This window comes from Protopterus annectens, chromosome 1.part2 (genome assembly GCF_019279795.1).
Source record: "Protopterus annectens isolate FY-2018-M chromosome 1.part2, PAN1.0, whole genome shotgun sequence".
Lineage (NCBI taxonomy): Eukaryota > Metazoa > Chordata > Ceratodontiformes > Protopteridae > Protopterus > Protopterus annectens.
The window spans coordinates 589,121,867-589,149,366 of record NC_056727.1 but is presented as its reverse complement, the minus strand read 5'-3'; the positions used below and the strand labels follow the sequence as shown (position 1 = coordinate 589,149,366).

At 37.9% G+C, this 27,500-nt stretch overlaps 1 protein-coding gene across 1 annotated transcript in view; it reads left to right on the top strand.

Annotated features, from left to right (window-relative positions):
* Positions 1 to 27,500, top strand: part of HHIPL2 (HHIP like 2) — a 772,856-nt gene that overhangs the window by 525,381 nt on the left and 219,975 nt on the right. Inside the window, exon 5 of the mRNA XM_044057856.1 lies at positions 7,484 to 7,610. Within this exon, the coding sequence (XP_043913791.1) occupies positions 7,484 to 7,610 (127 nt within the window). The remainder of the gene's footprint in view (positions 1 to 7,483; positions 7,611 to 27,500) is intronic.

Sequence of the window (27,500 nt, the reverse complement as noted above, 5' to 3'; positions counted from 1 at the left end):
ATGTCCTACACAGACAGACTCAAAAACTCCCACAAGAGGGAAAGCTATTCTCATCTCATATCACCTACTTAGAGGTCTGCAGGCTGCTTGACTTACAAAGCCATATCTGATCACATGCTCCAGAGACCTCAACCTCATTACCACAATCAACAGAACATGCTGGAGGGACAGGTTCATACTCCAGAGGCTACCCATGCTCTAGAATAGACTTCCCATACATGTCAAGCAGAGCACCTCACTAGCCCTCTTCAAGCAAAATCTTGATGAGTGGATGGGAAATAGAAAGTTCACCCCGGCGATCACTCCAGTGGCTCTACATGATAAAGGCACTGGGAACTAACGACAGGTGGCACAATGCCAGGGAACTTCAATGGGCTAGGCTTGTAAAGGCCCCAGGGCCATTAGCCTAGTACACACCTATGAACCTATGAACCTGTGATGCCACACCTTGCCTGAACTTGTGGTCCAATACAAGCATGCACAGCAAACTTTGCAATTTGTCAGACAGATAAGGTCCCAGCTGTGACACTGCTGACTGCAACTAGATGGGACTCAAGCGCATGCATTACAACATATGGCCATTTTCAAACCTGGTTTCCTAGTAAATCCTTTGTTTGGTCCAGCTCAAAAAATTAGTTTAATCTAGACTGTTCCTACCAGTGAGTGCAAATCCAAGGCTTTTTATGTACAGCAGCTTCATTCTGATTAAACATATGCCAAAGCAGATTAAAATATGTAAAGCCTTCAATGTTTTTAGTAACACATATTTCTGTGTTTAATACGGTTGTTAGATGAATTGTGAATAGTTGTGCATGAACAAGAGCACTACCTTAGTGATCTACCTGATGAATGAAAGTGGTTTAATTATGTGACATATTCAGGTGGAGCAATGCTTTCTCACAGTTCATTAAATTAATTAACTCACTCATCACAGTTTATATTTTTTACTAAATGAAAAAATACACTGAACCCACAGACATTGCCAACATCCTAGCTGACAGGTTCAGCGCAAACTTCTCCCCTCCCCACCAAAAGGGCAAATATCTATCCCTGCAGAGTGCTGCCCCTGACATCTCAGATGCTCAGGTAAGAGCCGCCTCCAAAGCAAAACACAGCATCAATGAGACCAGACGGTGTCCCCGGCTGCGTCCTACATGAACTCCAAGAAGAGCCATATCCAAACATAAAACTACTGTTCAATCTCAGCCTTACTACAGGATATGTGCCCAAAGAGTGGCGACAGCAACAGTGGTCCCTCTCCATAAAGGTGGTGCCTCAACAGATCCTGGAAACTATCGCCCCATAAGCTTGACTAGCTTGGTCTGCAAAGCTATGGAAAGGATCATCATGGACCTCATAAATAAAGATATTGGGGAACTACAGACACTGGATCCTACCCAGTTCGGCTTTGTTAAGGGCAGATCCTGCCTCTTAAACCTGGTTGATTTCTTTGAAACAGTCACCAAGGCCATTGACGATGGGAAGGTGGTCCACACAGCCTACCTGGACTTCGCAAAAGCCTTCGATACAATACCCCACTCGGGCATTATAGATAAGCTCACCAGCTTAAATATAAATCCCTATGTCACTAGATGGATTGCAAACTGGCTCAAGGACAGAACCCACATGGTTAGAATTGCTGGAGCCATGTCAGACTCCAAACCAGTTACAAGTGGTGTCCCACAAGGCTCAGTCCTGGGACCTCTCTTGTTCAGTATATATTTCTCGGAGGTACAGGCCAACACGGAAGGACTGTGGCTGACCAAGTTTGCAGATGACTGCAAACTGGGTGCCATAATCGACTCTCCAGCCAACACAAGCATCCTCCAAAAGGGCCTCATAGAAACAGACAACTGGTGCCAGAGCCATGGCCTCAAGCTAAATGCCAAAAGTGTATAGTCATCCCCTTTGGCAAAAACAAAGTGCCCACAAATTACCACATAGGTGGTAATCTATTAAGTACAGGAGAAGTAATTAGGGACCTGGGGACCCAAGTTGATATCAATCTCTCATTTGACAACCACGTGGCCAAAGTGGTTAGAAAAACATTTTATATAGCCCACCTAATCATGAAGGGATTCACATCTAGATCAGGGGAGGTCATCGTGCCTCTTTACTCATCCCTCATCAGGCCCATAATTGAATACAATGCCCCTTTTGGGATGTACCTTACCAGACACCTGCAGCAACTGGAAAGACCCCAAAAGTACCTCACTGAGAGGATCAAAGGGCTCAAACAGATGCCATATGCTGCCCGGTTAAAGAAACTCCAGCTCTACTCAGTGGTATACCACCTGTTCAGAGGCGATCTGTGCCTGACGTATAAAGCCATGTCCAACCCGGAATTAATGGACATGCTGCACCTCAGAAAATCCAAATCCCATCGAGCTACGTGCTCGAGAGACTTGAACCTCAGCACTGAAATAAATAGGACATGCTGGAGGGACAGATTCATAACCCAGAGGCTCCCTTCACTCTGGAATAAAATCCCAGTCCAGGTTAGGCAGAGTCCCTCATTGACTCTCTTCAAGAGGAATCTTGATGAGTGGATGGGAGATCATAGGTTTACCCCGCGTATCACTTCTATGTCACTGTTAGATAGAGGCACAGTATACTAACCTCGAAAAAGGGCATAGCAAAATAAATTTAAAATGGGTGGCGAAAGCTAAACACATTCTGGCTAGGCTTATAAATGCCCTAGGGCAGATAGCCTAGTATGAACCTATGAACCTATGAACCTGTCTTGAGAATACAGGTCTTAATTGTGTCTATTAGACATATGAATCTTAGGTAAACAAGAGATATGTATGAATATTTTATGGTTTACCTGAAGAAAACAAATACAGTGTCAACATACTCTCCCCTTTCCATCCATAATAATATAGCATACCATCTTCTTGTTGTTTAAGCTCATATGTTTCTGCAAACTAAACCTTCCTGTAAATGTTTATGTCTAATATTATTACGTTCATTTACTAATGTACCATTCTGTATTGAATATAACAGTCTAAACACTATCGTCAGGCTTTAGTATATATGTTTTTTTAACAAATATTTCTCTAATACTTCCACAGCTATCTGTAAATACTGTGAATAGTACTGGGACCTACAGTTTATTAAAATGATTTATTCCTTAGAGCATGATTAATGTATGTCTCAGAAGAGGTCCCAGACAGGTCAACTACAAGTGCTTGTGTGCTTGGAGGTTACTGCTTACTTGATCTTTGCCACTTGCATGAAATAGCAATGCCCTATATCTCACTAGTTCAGTCTCTGTAAACTATTCAATCTCCCACAGCCCTATGTTAGTAAACTACAAAACCCTCCCAGAACCCTGACTCTAAACATAAAACCTTCACCTAGTCCTTAACCCTAACCAGAAATATTGGTTCTTAACCCTAAACTCCCTAAACCTAAATTCCCCAGTCACTCCCTCACCCTAAAACTTCCTTCCTTCTCCCTGTACCTAAATTCCACAGTCCCTCGCTAACCCCAAAACTTCCCTGCTGTTCTCTAAATTTCCTGATTATTTTTAATCCTAAAACTCCCTTCCTGCTCCTTAAACCTAAATTCCCCAGTCACTTATGAAACCTAAAACTCCTGTCCCATTCCCTAAAGCTAAATTCTTTCATTGTTTCCTAAACCTAAAACTCCCCTGCCACCCTCATCAAAAATCCCAGGTTGTACCATAAACCCAGAAGCTCCCATTGTATCCCCACTACTTCTGAACTTAACTTCCTCAAACTTGGCTGCATGTTCAAGTGATAGCCAGCAGCTCCACTTCCTCCCCATGATCCACAGGTTGAAGCAACCTCTCCTTCAACCACTGCATTGCCACTGTGGTCAGAAAGTCCTTCTATGTGGCACATCCCATTACCAAGGGTTTTGCATCCAGGAAGAAAGAGGTCATCTTCTCTCTCTACTCTTCCCTCATTAGACAAATCATAGAGTATAATGCCCCATTTGGCATGTACCTCACTAGACACCTGAAACAGCTGGAGAGGTCACAAAAGTACCTCACGAAGAGGATCCTAGGCCTTAAACACATGTCCTACACAGACAGACTCAAAAAACTCCAGCTATTCTCTGTCTCATATCGTCTACTAAGAGGCGATCTCTGCTTGACTTACAAAGCCATGTTTGACCCAGCTCTGTTAGAAATGCTACATCTAAAAAAAATCCCATTCCCTGTGCACCACATGCTCCAGAGACCTCAACCTCATTACCACAATCAACAGAACATGCTGGAGGGATAGGTTCATAATCCAGAGGCTACCCATGCTCTGGAATAGACTTCCCATACGTGTCAAGCAGAGCACCTCACTAGCCCTCTTCAAGCAAAATCTTGATGAGTGGATGGGAAATAGAAAGTTCACCCCATGGATCACTCAAGTGGCTCTACATGATAAAGGCACTGGGAACTATCGACAGGCGGCACAATGCCAGGGCACTTCTATGGGCTAGGCTTGTAAAGGCCCCAGGGCCATTAGCCTAGTACACACCTATGAACCTATGATGCCACACCTTGCCTGAACTTGTGGTCCAATACAAGCATGTACAGCAAATTTTGCAATCTGTCAGACAGATAAGGTCCCAGCTGTGACACTGCTGACTGCAACTAGATGGGACTCAAGCGCATGCATTGTATGTGGCCCATTTTCAAACCTGTTTTCCTAGTAAATCTGTCCAGCTCAAAATTAGTTTAATCTAGACTGTTCCTACCAGTGAGTGCAAATCCAAGGCTTTTTATGTACAGCAGCTTCATTCTGATTAAACATATGCCAAAGCAGATTAAAATATGTAAAGCTTTCAAGGTTTTGTCTGTCATTAGTAACACATATTTCTGTTTTTAATACTGGATTTGTTAGATCTATCTGTTGTTTATTATCTATTCCTAGTGAATCTCAGCTATCTTCATGTGTAAAACTTTCAGATGAATTGTGAATAGTTGTGCATGAACAAGAGCACTACCCTTAGTGATCTACCTGATGAATTTTTCTAGAAAGTGGTTTAATTATGTGACATATTCAGGTGTAGCAGCAATGCTTTTCTCACAGTTCATTAAATTAATTAACTCACTCATCACAGTTTATATTTTTTACTAAATATGACAGTTTGGATTCACTTCATAACACTGAAAGCTCAAAACACTGAAAATGAGAAAACTTCATGATATAGAAGACCAAAACACTGAAAACTTAAAACACTGAAACTCAAAACACTGAAAACACATATCATACATATACTGAGTTTAAACAACATAAATCCATAGTACTTTCCACCAAGTATAAGCAGGGGGGCAAGCCCCCCTGCCCCCACACCCCCTGCTACTTAAATATATCAGCACCAAGATTGCACTTAGTGTAGTGAAGTACATTCTTGGAGTCGGGGTGTGTGGGGGGGGGGGCTTGCACACCTGCTTACACTTGGTGGAAAGTGCTATGATTTATGTTGTTTAAACTCAGTATATGTATGATATGTGTTTTCAGTGTTTTGAGTTTCAGTATTTTGAGTTTTCAAGATTTTGAAGTTTCAGTGTTTTGAGTTTCAGTGTTTTGAGCTTTCAGTGTTATGAAGTGAATCCGACAGTTCAAGTATATTGTCGTGACTAATTATGCCAAATGCTATCTTACTTTAATGCAAATTGATGCCATCATTTGTTGTATAATAAACATTCAAAACACTGTGTGTGCAAGTCTCATGAAAGTCAAAGCTACACATTAATTTGTTCATGAATATAGCATGATTACTTGCAGCACTAAATATGCCATTTGAATGCATGTCAAAGTTACGAGCAGTTATCCCCATCATTGTCGCAAGTCAAAACGAGTTGGGGAAGGAAGTTCACAATGACTATCATTACATTTCTTTATCAGCACTGGATGAATCAGTACTCACATTCTCCATCAGCATACTCATGCCTCCATTAATATGACTCTATACTTGTTTCCTCCATGTGCCTCTTAGCCTTGAACATGAGGGATACCAGCATCTAACATGGTGTAATGATGGTTCTGTTCTTGTTAGTGTCCTTGTTGTTTCCATTCACTGCTCTTCATGATTGGTTCTGTGAGTCTGATAACTATAGAGGTCTTCATGAAACTGCTAAATCATTTTGAGGCAACAACTGCTGTGTTATATTTAAAAAAAATGTTGCTTTATATTTAAAAAAAATGTTGCTTTAATTATTGCCACTGCTAGGGGCATTAAAAATGTGGACAAAACCAGTGTTGTAGGGGTCATTATTCTTTTTATCCACATAAAAATTCCACCCAGTTTTGACACCAGTGAAGTTATGAATGTTTCCTACCCTTTACGGCTCCAAATTCAACATCTTTCTTGTAATTTGTTGTTAACATTTATCTTCCTACTGGCACTATAAATGTAAAAAAAAAAGTTTGCATACTAAATTGCAAATATCATTCCTTTTTGCTTTCATTCTACTGCATATCTACTTCTTTAGTGTTAACATATTTCAGTAGCATTTTCAAATAATGCATGCTAGCTTACAGATTACACTATCCCCAAGTTGTCTTCTTTTCAATGTGAATGTTTCCATCATTTGATAAGATAGTGATATACTGACTTATAGGCACAAGTTCACAAAACCACTTGCGCTATAACAAATTTCTGTTTTTAATTAAAGTCCCCCTTGATTAAATATTGTCTTATAATCCAAGTTAAATCACTCATTCACTTCACCTTTTGACATAGTAAGTTGGACATCAGTTAATGAGAGTGTTTTTATTCTGTGCCAAATGCAGCACTGTTATTCATAATGATAGTTGTAGTATACAAAATAATCTGACGCATAGCTTGTTACAGTCAATATTCATCCCCTTCTCATTGCCGAGTTGGACAAGTGTAGAATACATGCGTGACACCCATGTTAGTTGGTTAACACTGAGGAAGTATTGCTCAGTTCTGCTCATGAATAAATAAATAATTTCACTTGTAAACAAATTAAATTAGCCATTGCTGGGATCTGCATTAATATCACATACCTTATCAAAATCTGAAACCATGGACCTTGTGTACGTAACTTCATCACTGATATTTTGCTACCCAGCTTCTACAGAATTGTTGCAATATTGAAGGTGCCTTTTCTTTTTTTAGCCCAGCCAAATACTTGGTTATATTGTTTTGAGGAAGTCTACATTCAGGTCAAAGTATGCTTCCAATAAACCATTTATATTATTTCTTATATTTTAACTAGTTTTGTTTTTTTTTATTTTAATTGCCTTAGGAACTGTAGTTTATCAATTGTCTATGTAAATGAGGTATTTATTATCTGCTGTCAAATTTTGTTTTTGAGCACTGTTTTTATGTTGTTTTTGCTTTACCTGCAGTCATTTGACAATGAATGAATGAATGAATGAATAAATACAATAAAATCCTAGAACAAGCTGCATATAGAATAATTAGCTTAGAATATTTATTGATGATGACATTGTAATACTAATCATATTTTTTTCTCTGCCAGATGACATCCTTCCAATTTATGCATACAGCCATCATATTGGAAAGTCAGTCACTGGAGGCTATATCTACCGGGGATGTGAATCTCCAAACTTAAATGGCCTATATATTTTTGGTGATTTCATGACTGGGTAAGATGGGTTATTTCAATTTTTTTCAGTGCTTATGGCATTTTCATAACTTTCATAAATCTCTTGATATATAAATAACAGAAAGCAGTTGTATTAAAAGAAAGTAGAACTGTATGCATCAATCTTTGAATTCTGGTCAACAAACAGGTAAAATAAAACTAATTAAACAGGATATGCATTTCTGAATTAACTTTACCTAATTTAACTGAATTAAGTTTAGCTGATATGTAGTAACTGAGATACAAAGGTTCAAGTGCCGGAAAGTCAGAATGCTTCAGTGACTTTCAATTTTGCAGATAATATCTAAGGTGTTTTATTGCTTTCTTTAATTTATTCTTTGAACATGTTGAATCTGAATAATCAGATGCCTATATTAAAGGGTTTTCTGCAATGTGGAAGCGACAAATGTAGGAATAAAAAGAACAGTTCAGTTGAGATACGTTAACACAATATGATGTACTGTTGCATTACTTATCCTAATATCAATTCATATATCTAATCTTGTTTGCTTATTTAAGAGAAATGAATACTTTTCCCAACTTCTGGTGATCAGAGATCAGATAATTGTTCAGGGCACAATGTGGAAAACCTGAATACCCAGTGATAGCTCATTTTTCTGACAGAAACTAGTATTTCCACTGTTTCTTCCGATGAGTACATAAGTTTATGACCGAGGATATTGTTGAGTGTAACTGAGTCCATCCATCCATCCATCCACAACACATTTTCCCATTTTTGCACATGGGGTCAAAGAGTCACACCAACAGTGTCAATCATCTAGAGCCAAAGTTCATACGACTCGGTGGCTAGCCCTGCAGCATAACTGGGTAACCAAGATAAAAGAGAAAAAAAAAGAAAACTAAAACTTACTGGCATATATATGTTAAAATGCATATATTGACTTCAGAGGGCAATCCTTTTGAATATCTCTTTCTGTGTATATTTGTCACTTCTTGAAAAATGGGGTAGTGTCTGGGGGTGGGTGTACTGGCAAGGAGTAAAGGACAACTGGGTCCAAGTTACTATGTATTTTGCTATGATTTCTATGATATATGGCAGCCATGTGTTTTATTGCATTTTGACTATAATATAATTTTGTGAGTTATCCCCTTTCCCTGTGGTTGCTCATCTGTCTAGTTAATATTCATAATTTCTGGGGGTGTGGAGCCTCTTTGTTGGCATGTGTATGGGGTGGAGCCCCACACATGTAAAAATAATGTTTTTTTAATTGAATACAAATGTAAATAGTTTGTTTACATTTGCAATCACTTTAGTTTGTTGTTTTTTATTTTAGATCTCTGTGATCGATCGTCAGTGAACTTTTTTGATGTATTTGCTCTAGATGAATTTGATGAAAGTTCATCAGCGATGTAAGGGAATACATATACAACCAAAAAATGATCCAGACCTCCAGATATAAAGTAATACACTCCTTAATCACAAAAAGAAAATAAATGAAGTAAAATGTTCAAAATCAAGTGCTTTCGTCTCCGAATTCAGAGACTTTATCAAGGTAAAACAGAATTCACATAAGCATCCAGTTTAAATAATCCACACCCACAGTACAGACCAATCAGGCCACAAACCTCATAAATAATCATGAGCATATAGACTTCATAAAGGACATCCAATGATTATACATGTAAATACTTGAATTTCAATATGCTATATATCATTAAAAGCTGTATAAATCCAAATTGTGTCTACAATATATCTCCTTTTCAACTAAAAAACCCTAAAGCCATATGATAACAGTAATAAAAAATGATTTAAAGCCGTAATAGTGTATGAAATATGAAAAATATAAAAAATATATGAAAATACACAATATTAACCTACCCCTAAGGGACAATCAGCTATGTTTACTGAGTAAATATATGTATGTATAATAACACCCATTGAATGTGTGAAATAATAATTATGGTTAATGAGTTGTCTCTTAATCAGTCTGTTCATTTTTTACTTTTTTTCCCTTCGCCGCAGTCTGCTGGTGAGAAGGTTCTTCACACCTTGGATTTGCATAGATAACTCAGTTAATATTTAGACAAAACTAAAGCCATTCATAAATCTGAGCATTTTTTTTTGTTTCTTTTCATTCTGGTTATTTAGGTTTGGCTGTTTCTAATCAAACTATTTCTTCCTGGATCTCTAAGCCATTTCCTTTTGTTACTTTTTTCATGGGAAAAGTCTCTTTTCTTCTGTTAGGGCTCATTCTACCAGGGCTGTGGCTTCTTCTGGTGCTTTTTTCAAAGGAATGGATGCCAACTCCATTCTTAAGGCAGCAAGTTGGACTTCTGTGCCTACTTTACCAGACATTATAAGTTGGGTATGGTTTCCAGCTAGAGCCAGATTTGCCAGGGCTATCTTGCATGGCTTTCTTGAGGATCTTTCTCCTCCTAAGTTTCATCTTAAGCTTTGGCACTCTCCCTAGTGTAATGGATACTGCAGCAGTGATGTGGACGGTCATAGTACAGCTGTGTAAAATCTTATTATAACAGTAGATGCCCTTCCCTTCACTGTTGCAGTAGTCACTCCCTCCCAACCCCCCTTTTTCGTTTTGTATGCACATGCTCCTCCTTTACTCCTTGGGGTGTTGTTCTTCTTGGGGATCCTCACTTCTGAGGAAAGTTTGTCAGTATGTCACCTTTATGCCCTATACCATGAGTAGGGAGCATATGTGTGATGTACGATGTCCCTACTACAACCTAAGGTTTTGGTATACTGGCCAGATATTGGGCTACCCTTGGCAGGGGGCCTCTTGTGCAAGGAATACTGCAACAGTGAAGGGAAGGACATCTACTGTTATGGTAAGATTTTACACAACTGTACTTTCCTTTTGCATTTATTTGATTCAGACTCTCTTTATTCTACTATTAAATATAAACTGTCATCGATATCAAATTATCTTATGGCTTTCCCTTGCATTTCATAGCGTCTCATAAATTGTGTAAGTCTTTTTGAGTGGCACCTTCCTACCGCACCATTTCTGTAGGACATCATTTTCTACTGGAAGCCCAAACAAGAAGTCTCTTTGAGCCCACTCCTTCTGCACAGACAAAATTATTATCTTAGAAGCTTTTTTGTTGCAGTCATTTCTGCAAAAAGAATTTCAGAGTTACAGGTCTTGTTTTCTTCTCCACCCTAACTGATCTTCGATAAGGACAGGGTTTCACTCCATTCTTAGATAGACCACTAAAAAGCCAACTGATATATATATATATATATATATATATATATATATATATATATATATATATATATATATATATATATATATAAAACAACAAAGAAAAGACCAGTGAAACTGGATAGTTGATTTATTTAAAAAACACTTAGCACCTCGGCAAACAACTGCCTTCAAAGAGTGCAAACATCTTACATACAATTCCCTAAATACATTAAACATAATTAAACAATCAGATAATTAAATAATCAACTAATTAATCAACTAATTAAATAACTTCTATAACTTATATAACAACAATTTTCAATTGCATTCAACATTTAGACCACAAGGGGTTAGGGTACCATACTTCAGAATAAAAAATGATTCCTTAAAAGGCAATTTTCTTTTAATATCAATACCTTCCGTGCTCATTACTGTTTGTTCCAAATAGTACCTCTTAGAACCTCAGAATTACTGCCATGACAAATTTTAAAATGCATAGCTACAGGACTAGTCTCTCTAGCATTTTTGATATCCCTCACATGTTCCTGTAATTTCACCTTAAAGGGCCTTTTCTTTTCCCCAATATACAACAAATTACAAGGATATTTCAAAGCATATATAATGCCTTCTGTACAGCAGTAACATTTCTCATTTGAATAGAAAGAAATGCCATTAATCTTATCAAAACTACTTACAACATATTTATAACTGGGACATTTCAAACATTTAAATGTTCCTTTAGCTGACACTTCACTATATAAACGAAATACTTAAATTTGCTATGTATAATAATGTCCCAGATACTTCTCCCCCCTCTAAATGAAAATACCAGGGTAACACTCAAATTGTTAGCAAATTCCTTAAACCTAAGTAAAAAGCCCCCAAATATTTAATAATATTGACAACCTGTGCACTAAAAACATCAAAAGTGGTAGCTACATATAATTTCCTATTAATGTGTCCCTCCCATATCACTCCAGACTTACCCTTCCTTCATACCTAAGGTTGCCTTAGAATCTGATCTGAATCAGCTTATACAGATTAGATTCAGGTTAGATTCTGAGGCAACCAAATCCAAATCAACCTACACATTTACCTGTGTTCTATCTAATTTTTTTCCAACAAGGAAGAATACATCTGTCATACCCTAGATGTTTACAGACAGTTGAGATGTTATCCTCCAATCTGGTACCAGATTGTTCATAGGTTCATAGGTTCATAGGTTGATACTAGGCTATCAGCCCTAGGGCCTATACAAGCCTAGCCATAACAATTCCCTGGCTATTTCTTCCCACATTATTTACTTTCCTGGACCCCTGTCTAGCAGGGCGACTGACGTGATCCCTGGGGTGAATTTCCTATCTCCCATCCAATCATCAAGGTTCCTTTTGAAGAGGGCCAAGGAGGCGCTCTGCTTGACATGTATGGGCAGTCTATTCCAGAGTATGGGGAGTCTCTGGGTCAGGAACCTATCCCTCCAGCATGTTTTGATCATTGTGATGACAAGGTTTAGATCCCTGGAGTGTGTATCTCTGAGGGATTGGGATTTCTTTAAGTGGAGCATGTCCAACAGCTCAGGGATTGACATGGCCTTGTATGTTAAGCAGAGACTGCCTTTGAGTAGACTATATGCCACAGAGTATAGCTGGAGTTTTTTTAGATGGTCAGCATATGGCATCTGCTTTAGGCCTGTGATTCTTTTAGTGAGGTATTTCTGAGGCCTTTCCAGTTGTTGCAGATGTCTTGAGAGGTACATACCAAATGGGGCTTTGTATTCTATAATGGGTCTAATGAGGGATGAGTACAGTGGGACAATGACCTCCTTTTTTCTGGATGAAAAGCCCTTCGTGATGAGGTGTGCCACATAGAAGGATTTCCTGACTGTTGTGGCGATGTGGTTATCGAAGGTGAGACCACTGTCCACCTGTGTCCCTAAGTCTCTTATCACACTTTCTGTGTTTAGTGTACTGCCACCTATATGGTAATTCATGGATACATGTTTTTTCCCAAAGGGGATAACAATACATTTCTTGGCATTGAGCTTGAGCCCATGGCTCTGGCACCAAGCATCTGTTTCTGTAAGGCCCTTTTGTAGAGTATCCACATCATTTGGGGATTCAATAATGGCTCCCAGTTTGCAGTCATCTGCAAACTTTGTTAGCCAGGGTCCATTAGTGTTGACCTGTACTTCAGAGAAGTAGATGCCAAACAAGAGCGGCCCCAGGACTGAACCCTGAGGTACCCCACTTGTCACTTGTCTGGAGCTGGATTTGGAGTCGGCTACTTTTACAGTGTGGGTTCTATCAGTAAGCCATTTAGCAACCCATTGGGTGACATAGGGATTAATGCCCAACTTAGTAAGTTTATCTATGATTCCAGAGTGGGGGATGGTGTCAAAGGCCTTGGCAAGGTCTAGATAGGCTGTGTGGACCACCTTACCCTTGTCCATGGCTCTGGAGACTGATTCAAAGAAGTTAATCAGGTTCAGGAGACAAGATCGGCCCTTCACAAACCCAAACTGGGTGGGGTCCAGTGTTTGAATGTTGCCAATGTCTTTGTTTATAAGTTCCATGATAATACGCCCATGGCCTTGCAGATAAGGCTTGTCAGACTGATGGGACGGTAGTTTCCGGGATCCAAGATGGATCCCCCCTTGTGGATTGGGATAACTGTAGATCTGCGCCACTCAGTGGGCATGAAACCTGAGGTGAGGCTATGATTAAACATGACACTTAGGTGAGGTGCCAGTTCATATTGTAGTTCATGTAGTACACAGCCCAGGATGTCATCTGGTCCCATGGATGCTGTATTCTTGGCTTTAGAGAGTGCGTTTTGTACCTGTGTGGCCATTATTACTGGAATTTGGCAATCTTCCGGTACTGAGATGGGCCATTTAGGGGGTGAGAGGGGGAAGAAGTTGGCACTGAATCGATCTGCCAGGATATTGGTAATATCCTTCAGATCAGTATATTTAATGCCATTCTGTTTTAGCTCAGAGCAGATCTGAGCATTGCCATTTAGATTCTTGACATAGTTATAGAATGCTTTGTGGTTGTCTTTGGAATCTTTGGCAATTTTATTTTCGTAACTAGCTTTGGAGGATTTTATGAGGCATCTCAGTTTCTTACTGAGGCTAGTAAGGGAGTTTTTTGCATCCTGGGATTTTCCTCTTTTCTGCAAAAGTTTCTTCCTTTTGTTGTAAAGTTTGTTTATGGCAGGGGACCACCAGATTGGCTTCCTTTTTGGATGAGAGCATTTTGGTTCTATTTGGGATGGCACGATTCATGCATGAGTGGATGTGCTCGTACAGTGCCTTAGTGTAGGATTCAGCAGTTGAACTTTCAGTTCCCGTCTGCATGGGTGTCATGAAGTTTGTCACTTCTGACTTGAGTAGCATGAAGTTGGCTTTGGAGAAGTTTTTTATGGTGGTTTCTTTACTGGGGGGTGGGGGTGGGATGTGGATGTTAAGGGTGATTAGCTTATGGTCAGACCTGACTAACGAGGGGGTGACCATAGGTATGGAGCATTGATTTCCCATGTTGGTAATCCAGGTCTCGGATATTGGAGCCCCTGGTGGGACTATGGATTAGTTGATCCAGGGCATTGGAATTTATGAATTCCAAGAACCGTTGCGCAAAGATGTTGGGACAGGAGTAGTTTTCCCAGTTAATGGCAGGGAAGTTAAAATCACCCAGTATTAGGGTGTTTGGTTCTATCTTAATATTTTCCAGTATGTTTAGAAAGGTGTAGTGAGAATCTTGGGGTATGGTGGGGGATCTGTAGCAAGCTACAATTTGGATTGCAGTCTTACCTAGTGTTAGTTGCACTTGGAGAATTTCAGACACATTGTGTTGGGCAACTAGCCTGGTGGTGTGAATATCCTTGGTGAATATTGACACTCCTCCACCTTTAGTGTTTCGGTCCTGGTTTGGTGGCCGAAAAGTGTGGTAAGAGTTGTAGCCTGGTATTGCAGGGGTGCTCTCTGGAGCCTTGAACCAGGTCTCAGTTACTGCACAGATATCGATGTTCTCCATTTTTAGGAGTGCCTCGAGAGAGAGTGCATTTTGAGGTTTAGACTTCTAGCATTGAGTAGCATTACCTTCAGATTTTGTAACAGATAGATGGGTTTTATATATAATTTGTCAGAGGGACACTTGTCAGTGCGTTGCCTATGAATCAAGTATCCTTTTTTCCTCCCATTCTGCGTCAGATTTTTGCAGATGGAATAATAGAATCAAGGAGTTTCCCTAGGAAAAGTGAAAACGGTGAGACAGTCCTGCCATCTTGTTTCTACATTTGTGGACAAGGAAGACATGCTGGGATCTGATAAGGAACTCAGTTCTGCCTTTTCCATACCTTCTGAGCAAGCAAAATAAAAAAAGAGAAGAATCTAATAATGTCCCCTACTATGTTACATCCAGGGTTACTGCCCCTTTCACCCCACCTCAGCCATGCTTCTGACTTCAAGAATTTCTTCTCTCTCTGAGCAGTCTGATACAAGAGGAAAGTATAACTTCAGAGATTCCTCTTGAAGAATTATTGAATTATTATTTTCTGAGAATTTATCTAAAATGAAAAAAGTTCTTTGAGACCAGAATAAATTCCTATTGCACAGAAAATGTATTATGAATTGTTTCAGTTGGATTTGCGTACATCTGCATCTCTTCCTCTTTTTTTCCTGCTTTAGAGAATGATTATCTTGCTGCTTCTACTTTCCCTGACAGTCACCCTTCTACCTACAGTAAACCTAACAGGTTATACAGTGTGCCTCAAACTCACAAGTATGTTTTCCAACCTTAAAGCAGATCCAGCATTAATTTCTCTATGTAAATCTGCTTCTGCTTAACAGATTATTATTGCTAACCCCATTCCCTCTTACAAGGATGGAAAAGCTTTTGACATGTTATGGAAAAGAGTGAATTCCACTATTACATTACCTTTCAGGATTTTAAACTCTCAAGCTCATATGTTGAAAGGTTTTACTTTTATGTTTTGACAACATGCAAAATGTAATAGTTAATATTCCTTCTTCTTCTGAACTTAGAAATTCTTTGAATGCCTCTTTAACATCTGCTTCTCATATTACTAAGCATATTTTAAAGTGTGCTTATGATGCTATAAATTCTTCCTTTGGTGCTGCTGTTACTGAGTCAGTAATGACAAGACAGGCTTGGCTACATTTTCAAGACCTCACAGAAGATGTTAAAGTTAAAATATCATATTCTCTGTTAGACATGGAAAATTTTTTGGGCTGTTTTATAGCTGAGTTACTTGAGAAGTGTGATGAAAGGTGAAAGTTGATTGAAAGAGTGACCATATATTTCAACCCTCTCATTTTAAAACGAATAAAGATTTCCCTTCCTCCTCAATTCCCCTTTTCTATAAATAATTAAAGCAGTAATGGGCTGATAAGCAGGAGTTTCAAAACAATTGCAAGGATGCTTCAAATCAAAAAAGCCTCTTAAAATCAAGAAGTCTTTTCAATTAGCATGATTATTTATCTGTTCAGGTTCCCCCACCCCCACCCTGGTGACCTCTCTATAACCATGAGGCTACCCCTTCCCTTCTGGTACCAGATTGTGAGAGGCAAATGGGTTTTAAATGTAATTCAGCAGGGTACACTTGACAATGACCATCCCTTTCACAGTTCCAGGGGATTCTTGCCCTGTTTCCTCCTGTTCTGCATTGTATGCTTGCATAGGGAGTAATAGAACCAGCGCCCCCTCATATGACGTGGGCAAAGGCTTTTATTCATGGATTTTTCTGGTGACAAAGAAGGAAGGATCATGGATACCAGTGTTGTTCCTTTCTAAAGCTTTTTGCCAAAATTGCCGAGTTTATAATGTTGCCCTGTATTCCATTTTATCTCTGATCTGTTCTGTAGTGTACATGGTAAAGCTTATCATCAAATTCCAATTGCTGAGTTCAAGATGGCCGCTGTTCTGTAAGCACTGTTAATACCTAGCTCTCTAAAATACCCTGGATTAAATAAACCCAGAAGACAATGCAGAACACAAAAAACACAGAAATAAGACTAAATAACTATTTCTGATAACAAAGAGCAATCAAAGGAAGGGAAAAAAGCAACGGATTCCTTTTAAAAATGACAGGATTAGCCAAGATTTTGCCAGACAACTGGAACCATGTGATACTGAGGCCCTGCTGTTACACATAAAATCTGAAAACTCTCCTAGTTGCAAGATGTCGAAAGAAGAAAATAATATGGAGACTGACAACTAAAACCAAATTCTTGGTCCTAACCTCACCAGATAAGGATACAACTCCAAAGAGACAAAGGACAAATAAACAGCCAGATAATATTAAATCTACAAGTAAAACCAGGACAGACCAGCCAGCTAGCCGGGAAGTCATTAAAACAGCCTTACTACCTATGCAGCAAGCAATACAGGATCTAACCTTACAGTTTCTAACATTTGGAGATTTACTTAATCAAATATTAACCAGAGTTAAAAAATCAGAGACAAAAATACTTGAAAAGGAAATAAAAATGTACTCTATAGTGCAGAGAACTGATTCCCATGACAAAAAGCTGAAAAGCATACAAGCAAAAATAATAGACCTTGAAGCAAGAGCTCGGAGAAACAATATTATCATAAGGGGAGTACCTGAAAGTGTGACTCATAACAACTTAATACCAGCTATTAAAAACATCTTTAAATCCCTGCTAGATGATCCTAAAGAAACACAACGTGATAATAGAGAGAGCTCATAGAGCCCTGAGAGAAATGCAATCTCCTCTGAGACCAAGACCTATCTATATTAAAATCTTAAACTACCAGGATGCAAATAAAATACTTTTTGCAGCTAAAAAGAAAGGGACACTCACCTGGAATGGTAATAAAATTTCCTTGGCTCAAGACCTGCCCACCCAGATAAGGCAAGCAAGACAACTTCTGTCTCCATACTGCAAGTTTCTAATAGAAAAGAAAATTAAATTCCAGATGAAATACCCAAACCTTCTCACTTTCACTGTAAAAGCCCCCAAAGAAGCAAAACAAACATTTATAGCCATTTTTAAGCAGATTCCACCTTCAGAAACAAAATAAAACATCCAGAAACTGAAAATGACTCAAGTGAAAAATCGGTCGAATTGCGAGCCTTTTGGATGGGTACCAACTCTGAGAGCCTCCCCTTGCTTCCTAGGCCCTTAAAATGATGATGGGAGCCATGAGGAACACAGGAAATGTAAAAGAAAACTGGTAGGAACTAAAATACAACTGCCGTTTCTGATGTGCACCTTATGAATGAGCTCCACTTCCTGGGACTCTGGTATGTAAATTCATTCCCCCTTCGAGCTCAAAAGGCTCCATTGCAAATCCAAAATGACTTGAAATGACACAGCAAGGCTAGGAAATGAATATTGTCTTAGAAATGCAAAAATCGATTAAAACCAACTAAAAAGATAAAACCTGACTGAGAAGATGACCAGAAACCAGCATAACAAGAATCTGATGTCTAAGGTACTGTTTCATTAAAACAATCACTGAGGCTTTGACTCTCGTATTAAAACTAATTATGCAGAATCCAGCCTTACTACTGAATGAGAGACTGTCTGAATCTGCTTACTTAAAGGCTGTATGACAGAAATACTGTTGTCTGATTAAGATAACTGAGAGAATGACAATAAAAACACTTTAGAAAGGAGAGAATACCTGATCATACTAATATAAACTTTTTTTTGTTTAACTGCAGAAAGCATAATTATAACCTGAAAGTGTAGACTATAACAAAGTATATAAGCTTGAAAACATTTTTTTCTCTCTTTCCCTGCATTCTTACTTCTATCTATAGGTGCCAATAACATAATTTGTGTGCATATCAGGCTGTTACAGTAATCTGTATAACTAAAATAGGGAAGTTCTTTAGTATAACAGATTGAAGTAGGGAAAGAGAAACATAGGAAGAAGAAATGTGTGACCAGGACAACCCTAGTATAAAAGGCATGGTATACTGTTATGTGTCTTGTTTTATCTAACTGAGGATTTGAATACTAACATGCTGTTTACAAAATGTTTTATCAGAAGGATTAAGTCATAAATGAAAAAGTTATAAGCTATCTTTACACATTACTATAACTGTATGTAGGTTAAAGCAAGAGACTAGGGTTATGATGCAGCAGTGCTTATTTAGGGAACTAGTTTGCTAAGCTTTGATCGTATTGTATATAGTAATGTAAGGGGGATACCATGTTTTATACCTACACACAAAGAGAATACACAACTTAAAAACAGAGAGAAATTTATAGTATACAACAAATTCTCATTATATTCCCCCGGTTATTCCTGGTCCAGGGATATGGTGGTTAGGCACAGGGAGGGGGCAGGAATAGTTCGATGCTTTCCAAAAATACTCTACAGCAATACATACAAAAATCACAAATACAAGTTAACACATACATCAGACAAAACAAACATTTTAACACATGAATATGGGAAATTGAGACATGGAATGTTAAAGACTCCAAAATAAAGAAAAAAGGAAATTGTTTCTGCACCTTACCTTGAAATCCAAAGCCAATCTTATATTGATACAAGAAATGCATTTAACTGCAGAGCAATGGTCAGATATTGGTAAAAAGAAGTGGATAAGACAAATTATAGCATCAGAGGGTAAGACTAACAGTGCTGGTGTAGCCAAAATAATCGAAAATTTCAAGATAAAATGCTTGAAACTAAGAGTGATAAAGAGAGATGGTGGTGTTATGTAACTTTCACCAACCCAGTATCACCAAATCCCATAATGGTGCTTAATATATACGCACCCTGTAACAACCAACATCGCTTTATTATGTCACTTTACTCAATCTTAAACCAAATTAAAAATCACTATATAATAATTGGAGGTGACTGGAACATATATATTAAAACCCAGAAAAGGACAAATCTAACCTAACCAAATCTCATAATAAACAAGCTACAATAGCTCTAAATGAATTTTAAACAAGATTTTAAACTGTATGACCCTTTCAAGTATGGAAATAATGACAATACAACCAGGAAGTTTGCATTCTATTCCCAATACCACAAGATGTGATCGAGAATAGACTACATTTTAATCTCAGACATACTTATTAACATAGATCCCTCAATAGTCATACACACCAGATTTTTCTCCGACCATTCCAAAATGACATTGAATAACAACTGGGACAAATGACGGTACCTAGCAAATAGAGGTCGCAACTGGTCATTAAATCCTAATCTGCTTACCAAAATAGATATCATAAAAGAAATTGAGGACATATTAAAAACATCCCTTGTAAATGTTCCCACCTCACAAGTCCCAATGGACATAGAATGGGCGGCAGCCAAAGCACAAATCAGAGGACTACTCATCAAAAAAGCAGCATATTATTAAATACAACTAAAAAAGAAACACACCTTGAAAGAGAAGATAGAACAACTTGAAAGAGAATTACTAAATAACCCTAATAATCAAATGGAAGTTGATCTCCTAAAAACACAGAGACCTGTATATGTTAGAGAACAGAAATCTATCTTTTTATGAGGCAAGAATGTTAGGCAATTATGCAGAAGAAGCACAAATTCCCTCCAGGGCTTTGACCAGAATTATTTCACAACATAAAACAATCTCAAATATAGTAGAAATAAATTACAGGGACAAAAACTATATAAGAAATGAAGAAATTATCAAAGTATTCAAGCAAATATATTCTCAAATATATGGAGAACAGACATTACAAGCCTCTAGGGAAGAAAAACTCTTTTTCTTCAAAAATTAAAATTTCCTAAACTAAACTTAGAACAACAAAAAAAAAAACTAACGGAACATATTTTTATTAATGAGATAATCACAACAATTAAACATTTGAAATCACACAAGGCCCCCAGACCGGATGGACTTACTTCAGAGTTTTACAAATCTTTCACTCCCCTTATTGCTAAAGTACTATATCATGTGCTGAACTATATAATAAATAATATTCACTTTAACACCTCCAAAACTATTTTCACATTAAAAGAACATGCAGATCCCAGAAACCCAGATAGTTATAGACCCATCTCCCTTTTAAATATAGATACAAAGATCCTAACTTCGATACTTGCAATCAGATTAAAAAACCTAACAGGGAAAATCATTTCTCCAGAACAATCCAGGTTCACACCGCATAGACAGACCAGTGATAACACGCTAACATTGGATGCAGTGATATCTTTTGCATATCAGAAGAACATTAACATTTACATAATGGTAGTAGATGCCCACAAGGCATTTGATAGGGTCAGCCTAGAATTCTTACTTCAAACATTACCTTGTTTTGACATGCCTAACAACTTTGTACAGATTATTCAAATTCTCTATAGTAATCTTTCTTTACAGAAATAAAACATGGTCAAATAGAATTTTGATAAAAAATGGAACAAGGCAAGGATGTCCACTATCGCCTTTTCTATTTAACTTATTTCTAGAACCACTGTTTTTATATATTAAACAAAACGTTTATCATAATCCCCCCTCAATACATAACCTCAAAATGTATATTTCCACTTTCACAGATGATTTAAATATATATTCACTAGACCAAACTCCGATATGACCAAAATAATAAACACAATTGAACAATTTTCCTGTATGTCTAATTACAAACTAAACCTTAATAAAACTAATATCTTCCCTTTGAGGCCAAACAGGCTTATTTCATTGATACCAGTTTTAGACACCATAAAAGTAAAGGATGAAATAAAATACCCGGGAATCACTGTTTTTCAAAACAATAAGAAATTCTACCAACATAACATAACTCTTAAATGGCAAAGCATTATACAAGACTGTACAAGGTGGAACAATCTTAAGCTTCCATTTCTGGCCAATGTCTCAGTAATTAAAATAAACATACTACCTAGGCTAACATATATATTTATGACATCACAAATACCTATACATAATAAATTCTTTAAACAAATTCATACCTCCCTAGCAAAATGTATATGGGATCCTAAAAAGACCAGAATCTTGTACCAGAAACTAACACTCCCCAAGAACAAAGGGGTCTGAACCTACCAGATTTTAAAACTTATTACTCTATTATCCACACTAACAGAATACTGAGATTAGCAGAGTATAACTTGTCAGCAAAAACTTGGTCACAGCCATGGGTGATAATACACTACAGATACATCAAATCACTAGGCATCAATCCCAAAGTACTTCCCTTTTTGAACAAAAAAGATCTACAGGTGCACAAAATTATAGACCCTCTAAAACATTCTATAAACATAACACAAAAACTATTTCATTCCTTAAACCTGGGTCAAGCTCTGATAACATTACAACCCCTCCATAAAAACCCTAATTTAAAAATAAATAACAAGATGCTAGATTTAGATTCCTTTCCCCGATTAAAAGAAAAAAAGATTACAAGATATCTACCCACTACTTAATTGTACTATCCAAGAAATGAGAAATAATCTGAATCTACCTACGTCTTGTGTCATAATGCTTAGATAAATCAAAGAGATGTGTTCCAGTTACCTCCAAAACCTTACCGTACCCAATAGTGACATGGAAAAATGCACTCTGCTCTGGAAGACTATCCTCATGACAAAGAAAACTATAACAAACTCATACAAAATGATAGGGGAATTCAAATTCCAGAAAGACCATCTTTTCTCTTAACTATTGGAGGAAAATACAGCCATCTTTGGATGACCACCAGATGCAATATGCAATTAACATAACACTGAAAAGCATACCCCTTAAAAACTGTTGTACACACAGCTTATGATAAATAACAACGCATATTTCACACCTGCATTACTGCACAAACTCAGTGCAACAAAATCACCATACTGTCCACACTGCAAGGATCAGATAGCAGATTTAATGCATATATTTTGGAGTTGCAAATGCGTCTATAAACTCTGGAATTCAGTGAAATTGCAATTAGAAAAAGTGGGATATCAGTCATCAACACTTACATGAGAATTTATCATATTACATATTTGCCCATCTAACTTCTCAGTAAAACAAGCAAACTCACTTATAACCATATTCTCATTAATGAAACTATATATAGTCCTCAAATATATAGACTCTATGAACATCTCTTGGGAGGGTTTTAAGAAAGTGGCTATTAAACTCCTATTAGCTCACAAAATAGTAATGAATAAAAGAAACAAAAACAGCAAAACTCGAGCAACTTGGGAACAAACCTTTAATATCATACTAGCATAAGATATCATGCACACTATAGAGTAACGTGTTATAAGGGAACCTAGCAATATACCCACAAACTCACAACAAAATATGGTATTGCAAACATTAATGTTTGTGTTGCCTTTATATTGTTTAAACTTGTTTGAGAAAGCATCTATGTGCATAGTGCAAATAGGTTTGTTATATGACCTTCATGTTTCTATATTGACTACAATGTATAACTTTCTCTTATGGTCATGTTGTAAATATGAAAAAATCTGTGTCTTTTATAAATGCAAAATGAAAATAAAAATTATTGAAAAAAATTCCAATTGCTAAGCTGTTCAGACTTTTTTTAAGATCTTTTGTGTCTGACTTACATTATTAGTTCTCTGTCTTACCCATTGGACTTTCCACTGCACAAAGGGTATTCACAAAGTGTCTAGCTCAAGTAATTGCTTATTGCTGACTTTCCATATTTAGATGATTGTTTTAGCTCTGCAGACACTTTCTCCAGCTGCCAAGAGTATGTAGCGAGTGTTGAGAATCTCTTACTTGGTCTGGGTTTTCAAACCAACTTACAAAAATCTTATCTCATCCCTTCTTACAATATTGTATTCCTGGGATGTCTGATAGACTCTGCTTGGGAAGAGTCTTTCTTCTTCCAGGCAAAGCAGAAATGCTCCAACAGTTCTTCTGTGTTTCTCCACTGAAAGCCATGTATCTGCAAGGAAATTTCTCAGGATATTGGGATACATGGCATCAATGATTCTCATGCTCCCTATGGTAAGACTCCACATGAGGAAGAAAATGCTACCTTGGGTCAACCTGGACTCAGCATCTTCACCATTTATCATGTAGGATCCCTGTTTTGGGAATTGTAGGAAGGGAGATTTTCTTTTGGCTAGACCAGATGCCTTGCAATACAGGTCTCCCATTTCTGTTTTCCACCCCTTCTCCAGTTTGTCACTATAGATGCTTTGTTAATAGTTTGCGGTGTGGTTTCCAAAGAGTTGAAAGTTCATGCTGTGTGGAACCTTCACAACAGACAGAAACACATAACTGTCAGAGAAATTTTGGCAGTGACCAGTGCTTTGATAGCCTTAAATCATCTCTAGTTCCCAAGACCTCTGCAAGTTTATACAGATAATGCCACAGTTATTTAGTACATAATGAAATGGACAAATGGAGGGGCTCTATATTGTACCCTCTTTGCAGACTTGCCATGATAGCCTGGGGTGTAACAACACATGTCAGTTTGACTCTTCAGGATTTATACATTCCATCAGATCAAAACTTGGCTGCAGGCAAACTAAGCAGGAACAAGACAGACCATTATTAATGGAGACTTCACTCTGGGATCTTAAAAGAAATTGATGCATCTGTATGGAATACCTCAAGTGGATCGGTTTGCTTCATCTCAGGACAGACAGCTAAACAAATTCAATTCCAGGAGTCCTTGTAAACAGGCATGGAAAACAGATGACCTTTCATTCCCATACACATGAATGTTACTGTATGCTTTTCCACCCTTTCCATGCTTTTCATAGATATCCTGACTTCTGAAGATCCAGAAGGACTCCCCAAAAATAATGGCAGTGACTTCTTTTTGACTTAGGCAACAGTGGTTCTTCTTTCTTTTCAATCTGGTTAAGGGTAATTACCATAGGCTTTTCCACAAAACTGGACTGGCTCACACAAGATGAGTTGTTTGCTATACCCCAACCTGAAAACCCTTCAGCCCACTGGATGATAGAATCCAGATATCTTTTCAGCATATTTTTTTTTCCTGAGGATGTGCGGCAGGTACTACAGGAGGTGAAAAACCTCCTAATAAAAAATCACACATATAGTAGTGGAAAAGATTTTCTAGTTCTTGCCAGGCCAAGGACCAGGACATTCGCTAGATGCCTGTGGTTCTTGATTATGTGTGAGAAATATTGTCTTCTGGCCTTTCTTATTCCTCTATCAAGGTTCACTTGTTGGCCATTTCTGTTGGTCTGCCCTTGAGTCCCCCTTCTAAACATTCCTAAGTTTAACAGTTTTTGAAAGGGGTGTTACATATCTGATCATCTAGAGAGCAGGTGGCTGACCTTAACTTTATGGTTGAAAAGCTTAGTCTTTTTCCATTTGAACCAGCTCATAAGGCTGAATTGAGGTTCTTAACATGGAGGACTACTTTATTAATTGCTCTGCCTTCTACTGGGAGAGTGTTTGAGTTACAAGCTCTTATGGTGAGTTGGCCCTACCTGATTTTTCACAAGTACATGGTTTCATTGACAAGTAACCCTTCTTTGATTCCTAAAGTGGTCTCAGAGTTTACATTAAGGGAGACTATTAGTCTCCCAATCTTCTTCCCTGAACCAAAGAACAAAGGAGAAAAGATTCTTCACATTCTGGATGTTCACAGGCTCAAATGCTACCTAGAAAAACTCAGTTCTTCAAGAAGGCTGATCAATGGTTTGTCTCCTGTGAAAGTAAGAAGAAAAGGACAACCAGTGTAAGAGCAGACTATTTCCAGATGTTTGTCTCATGCTATTGACTTTTGTCAAACTCACCATAATGAGCCACTTACAGAAATCGTTAAGGCCCATTCCACAAGGTGGCTTCCTGAAAGGAGGTGGACTCTAAAAATACTCTAGAGGCAGCAGCTTTGTTCTCTGTACATACATTTACAAAGCACTGCAAACTGGGTTCCTTTTCCAGGTCAAGATCCAGATTTGCTGAGTTCATTCTCCAGTGGCTCTTGAATTGTTACTTTAATTAAGGATCTCCCCTCTTTGTTTCTAAGCTATGGTAATTAACCCAAGTAGCTTAGACTACTGCAACAGAGATCTAAATGTCAAACAGTACAGTTCTGAAGGTAAACTTACCATTACAGTATGTGTTCTATAAATCACTGTTGCAGTAGTTGTCCCTTCTTCCAGCCTCATTGTTTTGGCTGTTATTCCTTTTCTATTGCCAGGATGTGTGTGTGTATATATATATATATATATATATATATATATATATATATATATATATACATGGATTCACTTCAGAATCTCCAAATTCCGAAACATTGAATTTCATATGATCGAGACCATATGATCAATGTTTTGGAATGTCGAAATTTTGAAAGAAATCCCAAAAATAAACCCCAATAATTTAAATGTTTCTGCAGGGGGCAAGCCCCCTTGCACCCCCCCCACACCCTCACTACTTAAATATTCCAACTCTGAGATCGCACGACAGGGAGGAAAAGGGAAATCTCCCATTCCGTGCTGTATGCAGATCTCCATTCACAATTTCAGGATTCCAAAAGTTCGATCATATGGTCTTGGCCATATGAAATTCGATCTTTCAGGATTTCAGCATTGTGAAGTGTTCCCATATACATACATATATACATATAGATATACTTCAGAAACTAGGAGTTTCAAAACTTCAAACTTCAAATGGCTGAGACCATAAGATCGAAGTTTCGAAACTTTGAAAGGTTGTGCGTCAGGCCTGGCAAGCCGGTACGTAAAAATCAACTGCCAATCATTAGCGGACCAGAGTTCCACTGTGGCGACCCCTAACCGGGAAAAGCCAAAAGACACAAACAAAGACATTTGATCAAGAGAACTCACAATTTCATCATTCATGAATTCAGAAAGTCAGACTACTGTGTGTGTGTGTGTGTGTGTGTGTGTGTGTGTGTGTGTGTGTGTGTGTGTGTGTGTGTGGTGGTGGTGGGAGGGGACAAATTAATAATGCTTTCATGGCACCACCATGCATTTCACTTATGACATTCTTTTTGCGTGGAAATGCGAATACATTGTATTGACAGAAAAAAGTGAAATGAACTTTATCTTGCTTTCTTCATTACGTAAAACAATCAAAAAGGTATTTTAGAATGAAGCTAAAGCCCTGCTCATTTTATAAGTTGTATGCTTATATTTTAGTAGTATTCCTCCATTTCTTGAATAAGCACATTACTTTATTTGCTTTACATGAGTTTCTTAAACAACCAGTGTGCATTGGTATACACTCTGCTTATCAGGCTTATACATATTGCTAGTAACCAACAACCTTTGTAACCGTTAAGAGCACTTTAAAATGCACTTTCATTCTCTGGTTTGCATATAACCTCTTCTACATCTCCTTATTCTGTTGTACTCTGAACTGTTTTGTGTTCTGTAATTTGCTGAATACTCATAGCTCCACTTTGCAACATAAAACATGATTTGTTTATGTTCTCTAACTGCAGGTATATGTTACTTCTTTGCCTTATCTTCCCCTAAGCCAGACCCAAACCCAAATTACCAGGAGCAAAAGGACCAAATGCATAATCTCTTCAGAGTCACCCTTCCATTTTGATGGCTGTTATGATAATGTGTCATGCTCACCACTTCCCTGGCTTTAAGGCTAGCGTCTTGTACCCCTTTTGGGAACCTGTTATGCTGCTTTTTCTCTTTGTATCTAAGGTGTGGAACAGCATAATTTTGTGGTATAGTGTTTCTCATGTCTCTATATCTGTCTGTCACCTTAGTAAACCCTGAAAAAATGAGAGATATTTA